Source organism: Scophthalmus maximus, chromosome 19 (assembly GCF_022379125.1).
Source record: "Scophthalmus maximus strain ysfricsl-2021 chromosome 19, ASM2237912v1, whole genome shotgun sequence".
In the NCBI taxonomy this organism is placed as follows: Eukaryota; Metazoa; Chordata; class Actinopteri; order Pleuronectiformes; family Scophthalmidae; genus Scophthalmus; species Scophthalmus maximus.
In genome coordinates, this window is record NC_061533.1 from 7,184,199 (window position 1) to 7,204,265 (window position 20,067).

General features: G+C 43.3%; 1 protein-coding gene across 1 annotated transcript; it reads right to left on the minus strand.

Moving 5' to 3' along the window:
• Nucleotides 1–502: 502 nt before the first annotated feature.
• LOC118313489 (integrin alpha-2-like) lies at nucleotides 503–16,904 on the minus strand. The gene is made up of 30 exons (XM_035638965.2): nucleotides 16,514–16,904; nucleotides 15,263–15,386; nucleotides 13,703–13,812; nucleotides 13,337–13,428; nucleotides 12,862–12,976; nucleotides 12,085–12,212; nucleotides 11,808–11,956; nucleotides 11,355–11,505; nucleotides 10,922–11,087; nucleotides 10,665–10,741; nucleotides 9,850–9,988; nucleotides 9,170–9,315; nucleotides 8,931–9,074; nucleotides 8,466–8,669; nucleotides 8,220–8,350; nucleotides 7,907–8,070; nucleotides 7,449–7,600; nucleotides 7,246–7,356; nucleotides 6,736–6,821; nucleotides 5,837–5,978; nucleotides 5,466–5,549; nucleotides 5,272–5,348; nucleotides 5,073–5,156; nucleotides 4,864–4,966; nucleotides 4,658–4,768; nucleotides 4,339–4,449; nucleotides 3,778–3,891; nucleotides 3,556–3,645; nucleotides 3,269–3,385; nucleotides 503–2,708 (listed from the first exon to the last, which is right to left on the minus strand). The coding sequence occupies exons 1-30, from the start codon at nucleotides 16,560–16,562 to the stop codon at nucleotides 2,619–2,621; spliced, it is 3,561 nt and encodes a 1,186-aa protein (XP_035494858.2). The 5' UTR covers nucleotides 16,563–16,904; the 3' UTR covers nucleotides 503–2,618.
• Between the last annotated feature and the right edge of the window lie 3,163 nt (nucleotides 16,905–20,067).

The following is a 20,067-nucleotide window of genomic DNA, read 5'->3' on the forward strand; positions in this document are numbered from 1 at the left end:
ACATTTGAGCCAGACTGTGTAAACTTTAAAGTGCTGGCTGTTGTCCCGAAGCCACTTACTGCCATCAGCAGAGGGACGACCAGGGCCGCCTGTCCCCGGCTCTGAGCTTACCTCGGTTCAAACAGACTGTACTGAGTGAAGCTTTGTGCAACTAAAATGAATACTAACAATAATATTACTACATTGACTGGTTGCACACATACCTGCTGATGCATTTATTCTGTTTTAATGAGATCCAGAACTTTTACATTAAAAAACCCAAAAGTTTAGCTAAACTTTGTGTCTACGGCGGATCCACGTGAGCATTTGTGAGGAAATGTTCCAAGTTTTTTTTTTTTTATTATCATTCAAAACTAATGTAGCGTTGAGGAGCCATCAGTGAGTTGTCAAGTTAACAGCAATGCTCTTGAAAAGTAAAGTTACAATAAGACCGATGGGGATCACAGTCAAGATTTAGGTAATGCAATAAGTGCAAAAAAAGAAGAAGAAAAAAAAGGCCAACTGTTATCAAATAATTTATGACATCATTTTTGAGTCGCAGCAATTTAAGAGCAATCATCCCGCTGTGGCATGGGTCAGTCGTTTTGTCAATCATCTGCAGGAAACCCCAGAGGGCTGGAATTACAAAGGTGTTCAACCATTTCCACTTGTATCTGATTTCATCAAGTATTTCCACATTGCTCCCTGTGCACATATAAATAAGATCCAAAAGGCTATTTCACAACACCGTAGAGCATGAGTAATTGTGGAACAGACCAGTCCAATCATTTATCAAATTCTATATATTCCCCTCCAACAAGCGGGCCCCGAGCCCAGGCAACCAATAAACATGCTACTTATTAGAGACGAATAGCATATTCCAGTGAGCCGGATCCAAAGAAAATGAATGCTAAAGATTCTGCTGGGTGCAGGAGTTGGCAGGAAAAAAAGGGCGAAAATATTCAGAAACACATTCCGAAAACAGCCAAGGGACACACTAACCTAACGGTGGGAGAAGACGACAGTCAAAAATGAGGGAAGAAATTAATGGTGGTTGAAGGAATTTTTTTTAAAATTCATATGATGTTTGGAAGGAAGTGGTGCATGTCAAGGGGAAGGGTGAGAGAGAGGAGAGGAGAGGAGAGGAGAAGAGAGGAGAAGAGGAGAGCAAAGGAGAGGAGAGGAGGAGAACAAAAACTAGAGACAGAAATAGAAACTCAATCCAAAATGGGTCATAAATTATGATGCACTAATTGACAGGGGTATTGAGCGTTCAAGGCATCAACAGAGCAGTGGGCAACATGTCATCTACATCATGCTGCCATCTTGTGGCAAAGCAATGACATTACACATTCCGTTTGTGCAGCATCAACTTTGATCAAACGCTCAACAAACTTCCTACATTGAGGATAAGAAACGAAGTTGCAGATGTTTTTAAGTCAAATTTAACAGTTGCTTTTAGCATTAAACAACTAAAGGATGCATCACCTATGTAATGAAGAGAATTTGCACACGGGGAACACATCGACATATGCCTATGTCTTTTTGCCCAACAGATAAATAATGTTGGTCAGTCTATCATTTAGAACTCACCGACAGAAAATTAATTGGCAACTAGTTTGGCATAATCGATTTAAATCGGTTTGAGCAAAAAAACATTTGGTTCAAACTGCGTTTGTTCATGTTGTATGTCAGTGATGTGAATAGATTTGGTTTTGGATAATATTTGGGGCGAAACAACCAATTTGAATTCCTCAGTTTGTAACCTGAAAGACTTGCAATTAGCCTTTTTCCTGAAACAACTACTCTGCAAAACCCCTTAATTAAGGAAATAATAAGCACAATTTTTTTAGTGATAAAATTTGCGGCGCAGCCCTGAACATTATGACGTTATATGACAATATGTGCCTCTAAAAAAACCCATCAGCAATATCATAAATATCTTAAAATAACAAAAAGAACACATTATCTTTCCTTGTGTCAAACCCAATAAGAAAGATCATCATTTTGTTTTACACTATATACAGTACGAACACAAAGAAACCTATTTCACTCTTTTCAGGATATTTGAACTATACTCAACAGTCTTAATGCACTTAAAGTCCTGAGTGTCAGAGGTGACAGTGGATCTCAAGGCAGATCTTTTTGCTACAGCTGGACTGCCTACACTGTGTGTGTGTGTGTGTGTGTGTGTGTGTGTGTGTGTGTGTGTGTGTGTGTTTGTGCTTCAAAGGTCAATATTTTGACAAATGTTTTTCTGAAGGAAACTGTGATGCCTTTTACAGTGTAACACCCAGGATGGTAACATTTGCATCCAGATGAATAATGTCATCCAAGGCCCGAATAAAGAATTGTATAAATGCTTCTGTCATGTTGGGGTAAAAAACACAGCCTTGACTTTCATTCAGAGTCAGTGCATGAGCGCAAATAGAAAACTTGCAGTCCACAAAGCAAAACGAGTCTAATCCCAGTTATCCACAAACCTGAACTGCTTGCATTTCATCAAAATGCCATATTTCCAGTGACTGAGCTTTAGTCCATTTGCACTTTATAAGAACCAGTGAGAAGTACCAGTATCTACTGGAAACAACCCGGCGGGGGAGAGAGAGAGAGAGGGCTGCAGGTTTTTCCTCTTCACTTCACAGCACTTCATCAACATGTGCGAGGCTCTGCCCGTCTTCTCCGGCCTCCCTCTGAAGCTGCTGGTACTTTCTTTTGAAAAACCCAAACTAGAAACAGAATAACACAGTTGTAATATCAGTCGTAATACTCGATACGGCACACGGAATAAATAAAAGATTGCGCATGTATTTTTACAAGTGAGCCCTGTGCCTATTGTGAATTTTCTGTAAAGATGGAAAATGGTCTTTTCTTCTCATATCCAGATATATACAGTTAATATGCTACTTTATGGCGCGCGTTAGATTGTGGATAAGAAACGGATACGTTTTCCTTTTGAAGCCGCACATTTTTAATCAATTCAATTCAATTCAACTGTACTTGTACTGCGCCAAAAACCACAACCTACATTATCTCGAAGCACTTTACATAGTGACATTCCACACATCTTAAAAAAGATCACAGAGAAAACAAACAATGAGGAGCACCATGGCGACCGTGGACAGGAGGAAATTTCAAGCGGATCAAACTCAAAACTGTTTTATGAAAACAGATCAGGTTCAATCTCACCTTGTGATATTAGCAAATACTCATCGCGCGGGCCTAAGCTACATCGATAATCAGTTCCTCTCAACGCTTCTAAAAAAAGTCAATTGCACCAAACACCAACCTTCCACAGTAGTCCAACAGCCAGGGCCAACAGCAGCAGTCCGCCAATGACGCTGCCGGCTATCACTCCCACCGGAACGTCCCCTTTCTCTCCTGGTTTACTGACCGTCACCACCACCTGGACGGGAAGCAGGACAGCAGGGGCCGTTACATCCACGCAAATATGGCACGATTAACAGCAGACAAAAAGCCACCGTACATCAGACCATGCCCATTGGATTTGAAGCGGAGAAAGTATGCAAAATGTCAAACTCCCCGCCATTTCTAAATATTGAAACGTGACCTTACTGGCAGCTGTTTGAGGCCGATGACGAGGAGATCGGGGTCGGACGTCTCGACGTCGACGCTGGAGGTCAGCTCGACGCTCTGATAGGTGGCCTGTCGTGACAACATGTACACAAATCAGAGCTCTGGAAACATCAGGATTGATTCATCAAGCAGCAACACGAACAAAATGAATGGTTAATACAATACAATGTAAAAAAAATAATCACAACAGAATATATTTACCGAAATAAACGTGCCACTCCAGATCCTTGTCCTGACTGTCACAAAGTAGTCACTCTGCACTTTGGTGTCTTTGAGGATGCATTTCAAAGACTCGCATTTGGCACTGGTGCAGTCCTGTCGATTAAGAAATCATCAACAAAAGGAAATCTGCACGCCTCAATGTTACTGCAACCACATTTTTTAATTGAATAACGTGTCTTCTGTATTTGGATTATTTGAAATGGGAAAATGTTTGCTCTGCTGTGGATGGGAGTTAAATCGATTTGAGTTGAGCTGATGAAATTGTGTAAAAAATACTTAGAAAAGACAGAACAACATAACTACAATATACATTTAAATGCATGTAAAGTCTAATTCAGAAATGTTGTTTGTGATTTTATAATTCATGTAGCTTTATAAAAAAACCTACACTGCATCAAATCCCCAAATACACAAAGCAGAAGATAAAATGAGAAACGCAGAATATCTTTGCATGACAAGCTTGAATCCAAGTGGTGCAATGTCTGCTGAGACACACCGGAGAAAGTTGACACACGTGAAGAGGAAAGATGAGTGACTGACCAGTTTCTCCGTGCCTCGGAAGCTCTCCTCGGAGAAGGACACTCTGTGGTCTTTCACCCCGATCTTCAGAGGGTCGACCAGGCTGCTGGAATCACAGCTGACAGAACCTCCCTGTCGGTGGAGAGGCCTTATGTCATTTATTTGATAGAGATTATGCTCAAAATGCGCTGCACATACATGAAGAATTGTTTGAAAGTCAGTTGTGTTGTAAGTACAGACACTATACACGGCAGATTTGCTGTCAACTATAAGAATTATTGGATGAATCAGTAACCAAATACCGTGAAATGTTGCTCTTATTTTGTAACTGGGTACTCACTGCTTGTGTTTCCACTTTCGAAACATAGAGGAGCTGATTTCCCCCTTTAGAGGCGACCGGCACGGCGATGGTCAGATACAGGAGGTTGACCAGGAAGTTGCCCGTTGAAACCTTTAAATGCATTTGTTTTGTAAATAAATATTTTATTAAAATAGATATGAGAAATTAAATGGTTATACTCTGAGAGACAGATTCATTTGATGCACCTTCACTGTAAAGTTAAACTCCGGGCCGATGTCATCTAGAGTTTTCAACGTTGTTACGACCGCACCGGTAGAATTTGCCACGTAGAAATTGATATTTGATTGCCTAGGACAAAGAAACCATGAAACAGGACACGTTTAAACGCTTCCATCGTCTCCGACTGTCAATCTTACACGTCATGACTCAAAATAAAGAAAACAAGTAAAATCACCTGGATAAAACAATCCCTGCATCATATTGGACAGGGATGGATATGTCCACGTTGTTGTCCGCAGGTCTTTCCTCTTTACCATCACTGTAAACATATTTTTAATAAATATGACTTATGTAATAAATATGATCACATGTCAATAATTTGCATTTTTTAAAAAAAACACATTTTCAGTGCATTTCTAATCCAATCGCTTTACCTCTTGGCCTCGAACTTCACATCTGCGCGGTTTTGCAACTGATCAAGGCTGTATTCAAAGTTGATTTGAAATTTGACCTGTAATGAAATGAACATGTTTTGTATTACTTTCTTGAACTAGTCCAAAAAAACTAAACAATCTATATTGCCAAACATTAGAGAAGCTGATCTTTTTTTTTTTTTTTAGGCACTTACCTCGTCATTCTTTTTTAATGCTGGGTATCCCACGAGGCAAGTGACAGTTTGTGTTTGTGTTGAGGTGCACTTGACGCTGTCTGTCTGTAAATTCAAAAGTTCAGAACAGTACATAACTGAGGTGCATTGAAATAAGGCTGAAAACCGTTTCATTAAAACACAAAAGATTCCAGATTCCACTGCACTCTCGTTTGTGATTAAGTAAACGTTGAAAAAATGGGTTTTATATCTTTTTTGAAATATATTTATACTTTGATAACGATGCACGTGTGATTTGGTGAACCATCATGCAAAAAAAAAATCAAATCATAATCTGCCCAAAAGGTCTATTCAAGCAACAGTGTGTGACAACATAACCTGCTTCCACTCACGACAGGGGAGACGGAGGAGTAGTAGAGGTTGCTGGAGAACGTGGCCGAGACCCGGGAGTTGTACGCGTTCTCCTTCTTGTTCCTCACAACGACTTCGAATGACAGTTCTCGGTCATTAGCGCTGACCAGAACGGGAGCTGAACTGCAACACAAGGGCTCAGATTGCTGTCCTCTGCATCCACGCGATTCATCACAGATACTGACTTAGATACTAACAATAATGTAGAGAGTCGTCTAATTAACCAGGCGGTGGTTATAACTCTCTTTCTACGTTTAGATGGGACCTTAGGTGAGCTGTTCATATTGTATACAGGACTGTTGGCCGTTCTCTTGTTTCTTAACATCTATAAATGCAAGGGAGACAAACGCAGTATCTAAACCTGAAGTTAATAAGACGAACACTGCTGCTATGAAGTTGCAGCATGAGCCCGAAAACTCACATTTGTGCAGCTGAGCTCTTAAAACAGACCCATGGAACGAGAGAAACGTGAAAAAAGGTGTCGTCCGATTGTTGTTTGGAGTTTGCAGGAAACAGCCGAAAACCGTCGGATCGTTTTATCGCTTTGCACCGACAGGCCCCATCCCTTACAGTAGGCGTTCAGGCCCTTTCGTACAGTATAATCACTTGTTCTCATTTCACAACTGACTCGGAGCAAAGACAGGCACAGTCTTGCCCGAGCTTGTTCTGTCACGCAGGATCATATTTACTGTAGACTTCAACTCTAAATGAACAAACAGAATCCCGAGGACATCATCGTCCCAGACCCCGGGGGAAATCACGAAACGGAGCATAAATCATCTTCACACCGCACACAATGGTGCCGCCTATTGTGTATTTGGTGGACAGGAAGGGGCACATCTTTTACTATATACACTTGAGAGAGGTCGGTGATTCTCACCTGGACGCCTTTGTGTCCGTCTTCACACTCAGCACCAGATCGCTGATGCACACATCGTCAGCGCCACAGTCTTTTGTGAAGGGGATCTGAAACAATGACGGAGCCGCGAGTTCAGCTCAGGATGCTGGTTTATTCTTCAGTGGCAACCTTTCAAAAAAAATTCTATTTATTCTATTCTATTCCCCTGTCATATCTACAGAATAAGAAGAAATTAAACTCGTTATATTTTTACTGCATTGGGATGAGCTTCAATTTGGTTTCTGGGGAAAACACACGACGTGTGTAGATGTGCAAAGCGACGAATCTTGCGCGACTCCCTGACATACTCTAGTTTTGAAACCGTGTAATTAGTGCACGCACACGCACAGACAAACAGGACACACGCCATGATCATTTAAAATGAGTGTACAAACGCCTCCGCCAAATCGGCGGAAAACGTTCCCGGCAGATCATCGAAGGCCAGAGACAAAAAAGACAGTAGCGGGGTCTAGTACTGGACGAGTCACTTACGAAGAACTGTGCGGCACTTGGGGAAAACTTATCGAGGACGGGATTGGCGTTGGCGCTGCTCTGCTCGATTTCCACTTTCAGACTGAGGGAGTTGACGAAGTCGGGTGTCTCCTGTCCAAAGAAACCGGACATGGACGAATCAGAACGACCAATGCCGTTCTCCGGCGAAGAGAAAAACACACACATTGACTTTCATCCATTACCTGAACGTAAACCTGATAGTCCCGACACAGGGGCGTAGATGACACTTGCGCATTTTCTGTGAGGAGGCGTTCGTTGTTTTTTGTGAACAGGCCTCTCGACGTCACCCGCGAAGCCTGCAGGTCAGCGTCCAGAGTCAAAGTGTAGGATACATCTAAAAGAAAGTGCGGCACAATTATTGACACCTTGCAAAACGACTTTGATGGGCCTTGAATCGCGGACGGCCATGGGTTCACATTTTGGGAAATTTGCCAATTTGCTCTCTTGCCGCGAGTAAGATGAGAAGTTTGATGACCACTTTTATGTCTTTTCACTAAATATGGCCACAGGGGAAAAGAACAGCTAGCCCGGCTCTGTCCGAACGTGCACAACGTTGCGTTGCCCAAAAGTACCAAACTTCTACTTGGAGTAAACAGGGTCCCTCGAATTCTCGAGAGGTTTTGCACTGAACCAGATTTACCAACGGGTCCGACGGGGCTCGCGGGCCTGAACGAGGATCTGAAACAGAGGTTGGCGTTGAAGCACGAGAGCTTGCGCCCATTGACGTTACAGGGTTTGTTGAAAATGTTGATTTTGTCGGGGTTGAAAGAAGCTGTAGCCGTGACCGACGCCACACCCCGGGACCTGGAAACACACGTGCAATTTCAAAATATTATCAGCCTCGTCGGTCCTCAAAAAGCGATTCATCTACGTCGATAAAAATAATAAAATCTAGTGAATGGTTACATAAATCACAGTTTCAATTTTTCGCATATTGTGCTGGTTGAACCCACCAGAGCTGCACCACTTTGCCATAGGCACCGACCGAGATGTCCGGGAGTGTGTCACCATTCAGGTCTTTGTAGCTGTCGAGGGACCTTCCGAAATACTGCAACTGAGGATCCAGTTTGGAGCCAGAGATTCTCTTGAAAAGACAAAAAGTATTGGTCGCATGACATATTTACAGGCACAGGACCACCGGAGCCTAACTTTGACCGTCTGTCCGACTCGAAATGAACGCAACATGTTTCTCTCCATACCTGTGAGAACTGCTTGTTTAATGTCTTCTTCTCTCCGTTGTAGATGTAAATGGCGCCTTTTTGTTTGTCCTCCAGTGGTGCACCAACTACAACATCGTTGAAACCATCGAGGTTCAGGTCGGGAATGGCGGAGATGGCCATCCCAAAACGCGCATCCTCAGTCGGGGACGGCCCGTCGAGGAATCCCTGCTCGTTCAGTATACCCTTCAAATGATAAGACGGAGAAAAGAATGACGCCGGTGTGAATTGATATCATGCTACACTTCCTTTAAACTTAAGAAAACAATAAATGAAATCCACATTCTTTGACTAAGAAATCTATTCATGATGAATCATGATAAATCATGAAAATATATATATTTATATTTATATATATATGTATATATCTTAATGCCCAGGTCTGAAGAGTGACGATCACACTTCTTTATATGTTACGATAAAAAGTGACATTTTGCTCATTTGTACCTTGGTAACCGAGAACAGATAGACCCTGCCCTCCTCTCTCTTCAGCTCACTCATGAACATGGGCGCACCCACCAGAAGGAGGTCAGTCACCCCGTCTTTGTCCACGTCCAGGGAGCATAAGATGCTTCCGAAGTACGACCCGATCTATGAAGGACCGCAATTGGTTTAAATGCGTTTTGTCGCGTTGTACACCACGCGTATATGCAGTACGAACACCACACATCGTCTAGCGTCGGTACCTGCTTCCCTCTTTCGGAATCTATAATGGCCGTTTGCTTGTGAGCGTTGACAGTGTAGACGATGACCTGTCCAGAGTGGTTGGAGCGCGGCGCACCGGCCACAAAGTAGAGTGTCGACCCATCATTCAGTGTGGTGACGGCGTAACCTGGAAATGGCCAAAAGTATACCCCATGTGAACCTGGGAAACCTTCTCACTTGAACCGTGGTGGACTGTAACAAAGTACTGTACTTTTTGTGTGTGTGTGTGTTTGCATGTAATAATGTTAGAAATACCTACATGTAAATAAGTCAGACGAGGTAGATTGTTATTTAGCAAATAGGACAAAGGACAAAGCAACCTGAAATGAACGTGGCTGTAAAAAATAAAAAAAAATGGCCACAGTAGATTGCGAAAATCATTTTTCACAGACGAGCACATGATGGAAGAGTTGGTTGGCTGAGAAGAGGCGGACAGTTTCACAAACCAGTTCTGCTCACAGTCACCACAGATGTTGACCACACCTGGGCAGCTCTGTGTTGAGATGATGAACTCCTGTGAAACACTAACCATCCGCCACTCTGGCGGACACTGCACGAGCCTCCTGCGCTCCCATTCCCGTGTTGCATCATGCAACGGTTATAGCAAAGTAGCAAAGAATAAAGACGTACAATAGAGTAAATAGATCGTGTAAATGCCCACCGAGTAATGAACTGTGGTTTCTGTCTTGAAGAGCCCCCTCAAAGGCGGAGAAGGGAAAAATGTCTACTTTTGACCCCTTCTGATGGACGACAGTCCCGCTCCAAGCGTAGGCTCCCACTGCTCCCAGCATCATCACATCCTTCAACACAACAGGTAAGAAAAAAAAACAGTCAACAGACACCATAGAAATAATACTGTAGATGAATTTTATTTTAGGTCCGGGTTACAGCAGAATGAAAGCACCAACATGTTCGTCCGTGGTTTCCCACCACAATACAAAAAGAATAAGGACAGGAAAGGAAAATGTTTTTTTCAAGATCATGGTGAGACAGCTTTAAAAATAATATTTCCTTTCTGCGAGCATGTTGAGTGGGTACAGCAGAAGGGTTGATGTAAATGTGTTGCAAATCACACAGTATTATGTGAGCTGTCAAAGTCAATTATGGTCACGTTATAATATTACATATTTCTATAGCACTGAGAACAGAAACTGCTGACCAGTCATGTATACGTCTGTATGTGGACAATTCATACCTGACAATATTAATAATTAAAAGCATGTTTTTCCTTTGTTATTAGTGTCGCAGAGTAACAACAAATATTAAAAAAAGAAAAATACTCTGCACAATATAATTATGCACATTTTGCTCTTCTTCTTTTGCAAGCATTTAACACTTACCTTTTCTGATTTGTTCTTTTTTCAAAAAAAGTCAAACTCCCCCCCGCCATGCTTTCGCAGGTTAACATGTGAAAACATATAAACCTGCCTGTGTTCATAAATTCATAGAAAAGTCAACAAGGCAGCAGCTCCGTACCTGTTGGCTGGAGTAGTGGGCGCTGAATCCGACCTGGGACATCTCCATTTTGAAGTTGTCACCGCCTTTTCCAGTGCCTTGTGAGAACACATCATCACGTAAACACCAGCATCAGGTCAAGAATCAGACAAAGTTAGAGATCTGTATCAAAGAAACACTGTGAAATGCTTTCCCTGGAAGAAACGGACATGCGGTCTCGAGTAAATCATGTGGCATAGCGTGCACAACAACAGGAAAGGGAAATTAATAATATGCACCCTCTATGTTAAAGATGCGGTTCCCCAGTGCCCCAGTGATGGTGGAGAGAGCCGCCTCCTCAGACACATTGAAGAAGAACTTCTCCGTGGGTAAACTGGCGATGGATTTTATTTCCTTTATCAGGTTCTCCGTGTCGATGTTGTTTCTGGTATAATAACCCAGGACCTGGAATAGAAAAAAAGGAGAAATCACAAAGACATATCGGCAATAACACCGGCAAAAGTGTATGTCCAGTCTTGCTGCGCAAAAATGGTGAATAAAGGTGGGGCCAAAATCTCTTAACTGCTTAATGATGAACTGATGTCTATCAAATAATGTTTTTTTTCTAATAAAGCAAAACACACTAACATTTTTTTTAAACATCGCCACATACGACTACTGCGAGATTTGGTGGGATTGAATGAGTTGTGACGATGGCAGGTTCTCACTTACAGCGATGCCAAAGCGGGTGATGCCGTCCCTCTCGCATTCTTCAATGACTGTATCTCTGAAAGCCATATCGTGAGACTCTCCGTCCGTGACAACCACCATCACCTTGGCCGCGCCCGGCCGGGCGCCGTTTTTCTGATTGAAGCCCCACTGACTGAAGAGAGCACACACGTTTTCTTCCGTCACTTAAAGTTCTGCAATATTCTACTAAATGAATTAGTGAATCAATAAACGTGACTGCACAACACTTATTCATTTCTTTTAACTGAAATGAACCGGTATTGATGCTAAAATAAACTCAACGTGATTCAATGTTAAATGGCAAAAGTCAGCTAAAACAAAAAAGAAATTACAAAATCATCCTGATGAATGAACTGACACTCAAATTAGAAGAAGATAAACAAGATGACATGAATAAAAACATTCCTAAACATAGAAGTTTGCTGCAGCACCAACCTGGCGTACTGGATCGCGTGGAAAGTATTGGTAGAGTGACCGTACATTTGTGTGATTGCTGACGCTGCAGCCATCACCTCATCTTTGGTTTTATACTCGTTCAGTCTGAATTCGAACTGGGGATCGACGGCGTACTGAATGACGCTGACCTGCCGTGGTGAAAGAAGTGGTTGGATGAAGCACAGAAAGTAAACACAAGACAATACGGGGAGCAGCTGAACCAACTGGGGACCGTCCCCTGCTTCATCCGGTCCTGGCTGATGAGACGTGACGCTACCTGTGTGTTTTTTGGCCCGATGTCGAGCGCTGGGATCAGTTTCTGGAGGAAGTGGTTCATCGGCTCCCAAGGATAGATGCTGTTGGAGCCGTCCAACACGATCACGATGTCCATAGGTCCTCCGCATGCTAGTAATGTCACCGAGAGGGGACACGATATGTTTAAATGACGAATCTACTGTAAATGAGGCCATTTACTTAGTTTGACTGCGGACCATTTTCTGAAATTATTTCTTTTTTCTACTTTCCATACAGCCACTGGGAAAAATAGAAATGTCAGACTGTACGCTTGCCGGAGACAAGCAATGCATATTGTGCTGAAAGAGCTGCGATCAGAAACGCTTGTACTTGAACGCTCCATCTTTAACGTTTGGATGAAAAACTGTCATCACACTGATGACTTATTTTATAAAATCATCAGGTATAAAAATAACACAAAAAAATAATCCAGAAGACAAATAATAATCATCACAGACTTGAGAAAATATTAATTCAATTTTTTTTTTTTTTCCATTTTGCTTTTGAGTGTAAAACCTCTGATGTCGTATTTCCCCACAAGCACTTGAATGTACCTGAAGGGACAGTTGATAAAACAGCTCTTTATGAAAGAAAGAAAAAACATTAACACGCAATAAAATGACAAAAATAAAGCGGATTCTTTGTCACTGTAATGGATTTTTTAAATTCTGACACTAACTGAAACTGGAACTTCCTTTTTTTTCTTCAAACGGAAGACAAATGTGTCTGGAGGAACCTCAGCATGTAAAGCTGGACTTACTCTGGACGGCGGGAGAGAAGGCAGGTTGGGGCGCGAAGAGGGGGCTCAGCTTTGCACATATTCCAGGGTAGAAGTCTTGAGTGCCACACAGCTGTCCCCAAAGAGGACCGCACATCTGCATATGAGACGAGCACAGAAGAAGGAGGGAGACGTTTTTCTCAAATGACTGAGGAAGTGTTCCTGACAGCCAACAACGAGATCATGATGCAACTTTCAAGTCATGAATTAACCAGTTAGTGACGACAGTGCTGTATCACCCACGTGTGTCCACGTATATATTTCCAAATTCTTAATATCCTATCAAGGTGAATATCATGATAATTGACTGAGCACATAGTCAAGAAATGTATTTAATCTATTTTAGATTTTTTTTAAACAACACCAAACAGGATACATTCTTCCTGTTCCTAAAATAACATGATTTACTATCCTAAATAGATGTTGTATGGAAACACTTGAACATGCACATACGTACCATCAAGTCATTGACTCCCGGCATCCGGGTGAGAGTCAAACCCAGGCGCATGTTGTCGTTCACGTTCCTAACATCTGGAATACTGACAGAATCTGTAGACCAAGGGTTACCGATGACATTAGATTCAACTCTAGGTTGTAATTGTTAAATCTGAAAATTATACAATGTGTTCACTTATCATACGGTCAAAATATATAAACAAAGTACACGTTTGGCTGTACTGCACAAAACATGCATTTTGTGTAGTACAGCATCTGTTTTTATATGTACAAAAACAGGAAGGGGACAAATGTCAGGGGACAGCCTGGATGTTTCTGAGATTTAGTTCTGTTTAGGCGTATTTTTAAGTACATGGCCAAACATCACCTTGAAGATTGAGCTTGTCGCAGCTGGTTCTGGACCCTGTGACTGGACACTTGTAAACATCCCCCTTCGTGTTTCGGCTGTAACCGCTCCACGGGGCGCCAACCAGGAGCCTGCGGAACACAACAGAAATTCATCTCTTCCCTCTTTTGACTACTTTGAATGCAGTGCTCTCCCCAGGGAACGCTGCTGCGCCAGTTCATATGAAAAGAGAGCATATTACTCCAACTCTCAGGCCTTTATACTGGCGTCCTGTTGGTTACGAGACTGATTTCAAAGTCTTACTCCGAACTATATTTCTTAAACGCTTGATGCATATAAGGCCTAGTAGAGCTCTTAGATCTGCAGGAGCTGGTCAGCTCATCGTGCCCGGAGTTAAAACTAAACAGGGTGAAGTGGCATTCAGCCACTATGCTGCCCACCGGAGCAGGTATCAAATCTAAAAAAAACTGCTCTATTTTCCTATGCCATCACTATATTACTTAATTATGCACTTTAATTAGATGTTAGCCCATTTTATAAGTTGTGTTTTTACCCTGTTTCTATGCTTCCTTAAATGTTTTGAATGTGTTCTTATGCTTCTTATCTGAACTTCACCTTGTTTCTTTTACATCTGTAAAGCACTGCATCATAGAATGACCACGGTGTATGACTATGCGCCGTACAAATGAGTTTGCCTCGCCTTTAAATACATGTCAAAATCATTACATGCGTGTGCTGCTGTGCAATATACAGTCAGAGACCACCGTCACGCAGGTGCTGGGAAAACTCCCCCAGTGTTACGCAAACGCATGGTGACACTCCTACAGACGGTGACTGACTCTCTGAGACTGTGACTCAGGGTACACACACACACACACACACACACACACAGACACACACACACACACACACACACACACACACACACACACACACACACAGACATCGCAAAGAAGTTTAGTTACTGTTTAACTAAATGTCATAAATGAGTGAGGCAAAAATACAAGGCTCTAAACATGGAAGCGTTTGTGTGACGCAGTCGAGGCTCGATGTTTTTTGAGACTGCACTTTCTGCAGGGCGGCATGGAACTGGCCCACGGCTATTGGGTGACTATTGCGTGCACTGAAACAATCAACTTATCAGGAGAGCTGGAACAATTAAATGAGATTTTAAATATCTGCGTCGGCCTCGTTATCAGTCGTTCTATGCTTATCAGTGGATGGCGCGAGAAAAAACAACTGTATTTCCCCACAGCCTTGGAAATGAGAAGGATCGGAGGACTTTGGAAAAAAAAGAAACTTGTTGAAGAACAAGTACTGTGTGGTTGTACTAAAAGAATAAAACCTCATGCACTAACCTCATTGTGGTGCAAGAGGAAAAGTCAGTGTTTCAATGTTTACACCAGGTACAAGGAGGCGTTCAAACAACTCCCCCACGCCGTCAAACTAACTTCAAGATTCTTCCTCACTGTCATATTAGGAGCAGTGCAATGTATGCTGCGAACAGACACCCTGATACTGGAACGACCAATCCTTTTCGTCAGACATTCACCAAAAGGCAGCGAGGACTGCAATTCGCACCATTTGCCTTGGTGGTTTGTCGTTTGCAGGACTGTGTAGCCGAACTCCTCCGCCGCCGGGCCGCTGAAAACCTTGGCGCCTGCGGTGCCGACGTTGAAGCACCGTGACTGGCCGACGCTGTCAACTGGCGGAGGAGAAAAGCTGATGTCAGTGACACTGGAAACGGCACCTTGACAACATCACGCGTGGCAGTGGCCCGGTCAGAGCATCAGTACCTACCGGAGGCCAAGTTGTCATTATTTTTTACATTTTTGTATTTGGGTATCAAAGGAAGTTCAAAAATGGAATCGTCCTCGTCCCCCTGCTTATGGGAAAGAGGAAATGTTAGATGTTTTTATCTATAGCTTCAGACATCATGAGTTCCTCCTTTGTATCCTGGGTAGTTTTTTGTGGCCGAGTCGTACGTGTTAGAAGAAAACCCCCACATCAGCTCGACTCATGAAGGCGACGAGGCAAAAAAAAGCTTTGCAAAGCACACGGAGGTCACACACACTTCATGCAGTGCTGAAGATTGCATTGATAGACATTGCTCGGTGGTGGAGCTGTGTTGTTTCCCCGTGTTGGAAAGCAGCTCTCCGAATCCCCCTCGGGACATGGAATTTTTCTGCAGCAGTTTAGGTCCACAAGCCCAAACAGGCAGAGCTCAGCCAACAAGCCTAACCTTCCCCTCGACCCGGCAGGCACAGGAATGTGGATGGGTTCTGGACTCAGGAGACCTTGTTTCGAGCCCTACACTCCTGCCACGCCTGTTTGGGGGTTTTCTTTTACCTGCAAGCACAGAGTAGCACTTTGCTTCCTCTCTCCGGGGGGGCTCTGCTGCAAAATCCCACAGCACATTAACATTTCCTTTTTTCATTTCAGACGTGGGAAGTGTGCATAGTGGGAGAATAATTAAAAGTCTCCTTCTGGCTGCTGCTGCTCCAAAGCTTCCTCCAGGTTATAGAGCAGACACAGAGAAAAACGCTGATTATGTGACTGTGCCCTGAAATCCGGTCTCATTGAATCCGTGTGAGGTAACTGTGGATTATGCATTTGGACAGCCAGACCAAAGCTCACCTGCAGGATGCTGCGGAATCGAATTCATAAACAAAAGCACTCACTCGGTAAATCTGTTCCGAGCGCGCACTGCTCCTGCGCTCTCGAGTGCGAGGAGGGAACATTGAACAGCCACATTTCAAACTATAGCGACTCATGATCTTGAGTTGAAAGTTTAGAAAAAGAAATAGAGCGAAGAGAAGTTCGGGTTCTTACCGATGATAAGTGTCACAACCAAGCAGATGTTGCCCCAGAAGAACTCCATCGTCGTCTTTATTCCATGCGTGTGCGCGTAAATGGAGCCGCCGCCGCCGACGCACTTGTCAAAGTTGTGGCTGCGCCGTCGCGAGTCAGCGGTGACGCGCCGGACAGACCCTTCTTCTAAATAAGGGCATGTGCTCCTTCTTCTTCCTCCTCTTACCTGTCGACACAAACCTTGACCCCAAAGTGTCTGTCGAAGGGCGTGAGCCAACCGAGGTTTGTTACAAAGTGTGAAGAGGCCGTGTGGAATCCAGATGGGCAGAGGATGAAGGAAAAGAGACGCCAGACAGATTGATAATGCTGCCTCAGGCTTGAAGTTCTTTCTCTCGTTTTCTGGGGGGGGGGGGGGGTGTTCTTAAAAAAGTTTAAAATGGAAATATTAAAAAAATGAATATGTGTAAAATATTTTTTTTCATTTAAAATTTTTACAAAAATGTAAGGGACAAACATGTCAATGTTCATGTCAGACTTTAAATGATATATATATATATTTTAATCGTCATTCCAGAGCCACATCATGAGTGGACATATAAACAGATGTTTCAAAAAAAAACAAAGGAAGGAGGAAAAAAGGAAAAGAGAAGAACCAAACCACACATCATCAATTAACAGTTTGTAATTTAAAGGCATCATCTCCCATCACCCCGAACCCTATAATTTCACTGTGTCCGAGACAGGTAAAGAAAATCAACATCTGACGTCCAAACAATAGAAACAAGTCTATTATGAGACGTTGGAGGAATTGATGCAATACTTTAATCATCGGGAACGTGTCTACGACAATGCAAAAGAAATGAGCAGGATGCTGAATGAAGCGGTACATTTCTTCTTCTTTTTTTTGTATTCCAGAATTCTGTTTTGGACTGAAGGTTTAGCTCCTGGCTGTTGCTCAGCACCTGGATGATCACATCCTGTGTCAGGTCCTTTTGGGAGCAAATAACTCAAGACGCAGTCACTATAAAACAACAACAACCAAACAGTCAAATATTATCATTACAGGGACACTCACAGATAAAGACCAGTTTAGCAGTGATAGGAAGCATGACTCATCGTCTGAAAAGAGAGCTGGTGTCTTCTGTGGCTCTGGGGGACGTGAGAAAGTAACCCCGATGGCGTCACCTCAAGCTACAGACTTTTAACACAAAAGCCTGCATTGTGAATTGGGGTTGTGGAATTTGAAAGATGTGGGCACTCACTCGGCATGGAGGGTCAAGTGGGAAGAAAAGGAAAAGATGCTTTTTGGTTGTATTATGGGAAATGTAGGAGCCGGAGTTTCCCTGCTTTGCCTCTGCGGACTTCTTAAAAGGTGCTACATGTGGTTTCTTGCTGGGCGTCGGGTTGTGCCGATGGCCGCTCGCCGAGAGCTTCAGACATTGTGTTCACAATGTCGACTGGGAAGTTAAGGCCTGTGTTTCTCTGAGGACCAGTGCTACTTCTTCAGGACGGACTGGACGCTCCGTCGACTAGATATTGGAAAGTTGGTTAGAATGCTCAATGGGGGCGGAGACAGAAGCAAAACAACATTGGCGTTGCTTTCCCCTGGCATAGACAAGCTATTGGCAAATTAGGTCTGATGCTGGACTTGCAACGTTTCTGCTAGAGTGGTAAGAAAACAGCTGCTCATGCTAAAATTGGCTTTGCAGAAATAGCAAAAAAAACATAACTATAGCACCTTTAAAATGATTTCAGATGTATCCTGCCAGAGCTCAAACCAGAACTTAAATCATAGTTATGTACGATAAGTTGCCAAACTTTAGGGCCTCCATATTACCAACTAGCAATAACGTCCATAACTAAAATGCCCGAATGAATTATACCCTCACTTATTCACCATTAACGGCAGATCTGCAAAGTTAAATTGGGGTTTGTAACACAATCCGTTATCGGACTCCACGATCCGGACACGCCGTCGTCTTCGGGGGTGCAGGTGAGTCAGCGGACTCACACAAGCCCTCAGCCACTTCTCTGTTTGTGCAGTCATGATTCACGACATGCGTCGAGTCATCTGGTGAGCCGGAACACCTCGAGAATTACGGAGGAAGTGTGTGGAAGAGTAATGCAGGGCAGTTCCCGGGGACGGCTGGCCCTCTGACATCCTTCTGTGAGTGACCGAAGTGGATCTCAGCCAACACATTCGTGAAAGCCCCCTCCTCTTAACAAGATACCGCATTCCTTCATTTGTGTACATTAGGTCTACTGACTACAGTGTAGAGACTTTAATAGCGCTCTCTCTGTTAAATGGTGTCAAACAATCCAAGGAAGGATCTTGAAACAGCAGCAGCCCGTGCTCTGATTTCCTGTCCACTCCTACATAATGGAGCAGTATGGGCACGACATAAAAAAAAAATCCCCTCTGGGGGGGGGGGGGGGGGGGGGGGGAGAGAGACATGAATCATCTGAGGAGACCAATTGGAGACCATTTATATTCACAGGACAAACCCTTTGTCTTTGTTTTTTTAAAGCTCTATATCAAACAATGAGTTGACCCACATTATAAAAAGGGGATTTCACGACTTTCATTTGACAATTTCTTCAGGTTTACGAGATGTACATCTGAGATTTCTCTCCGTCACTGCGAAACAATAATATTTTTGCGGTGCTGCTGTAATAGAAGTGACATCTACAAGATTCAATGGGAACATGCCGCGTTTGTGTGGATGATCCACAAACCATGCTGTGTGTCCACTGAACTATTTTTACTTTACTGGGTAAATAGTGATAACAGTGACATTAGCAGTTTGTGGTGCTGCGCAATGCATTTTCCCCCCCTGAGTTTGTTTGACTAAGCAAAGCGACGCTACCACCACAAACTGCGACCTCAAGAATGATCACAGAGTTGAATCAACACCTCACCGAACAAAACAGGCCTCATAAATGTACCAGTTACTGCAGGACTCTTATCTTCAACAGGCTTTACGTGTTATTGTCCACCCTCTTTGTTCCAGGACGAGTCATTTCCGAAACATAACGCTTTTAATATTGTGCCAAAGTACAATCTTCAGTCGTAGGCTCCCTCTAACAAATAGTACAATGAAAGAAACTTCATCAAAAATATCCTAGTGATTCAGAGTCACAGATTTTGTCGTCACCATAGCCATCAGACGATGAAGAAATACGTTGCCCTTTTTTTAAACTGTTGACTAAGTTTTTAAAAAAGTATATTGTACAGTATAATGAGAGACACGAATACAGCAACGCGCGCGCACACACAAAAATTCTGGGTGAGTGGACTGCAGCGCGGAGCTAATCCCTCTTTCACACCCATCTGCTGACCAATGGGAATCTAAGGCCCCGTTTTGACCCGTTGCATTGTGAGCCAGACGGCCCCACCCAGCCGGCTCAGGGGGGGCTCACCAGTCAATGACTGCACACAGACGCAGGGGTGAATCCCGTCACGTGACGCGACACAACCTGCGAGCGGAGAGGATCTGTTGGACTGGCACAGGTGCACTTCCTGGCTTCAGATCAATCTAACAACCCCCCAAAAAATAAATAAGTGAAGAGTAGTT

What these genes read in the sequence shown, in the direction of transcription:
- LOC118313489 (XM_035638965.2), bottom strand. Translation starts at nt 16,562, where the DNA reads ATGGAGTTCTTCTGGGGCAACATCTGCTTGGTTGTGACACTTATCATC. An exon ending in CGACAAGCTCAATCTTCAAG is followed by an intron (nt 13,429 to 13,702) that starts GTGATGTTTGGC and finishes CTTGGTCTACAG; the next exon opens with ATTCTGTCAGTATTCCAGAT. An exon ending in ACTATCAGGTTTACGTTCAG is followed by an intron (nt 7,357 to 7,448) that starts GTAATGGATGAA and finishes TTCTTTGGACAG; the next exon opens with GAGACACCCGACTTCGTCAA.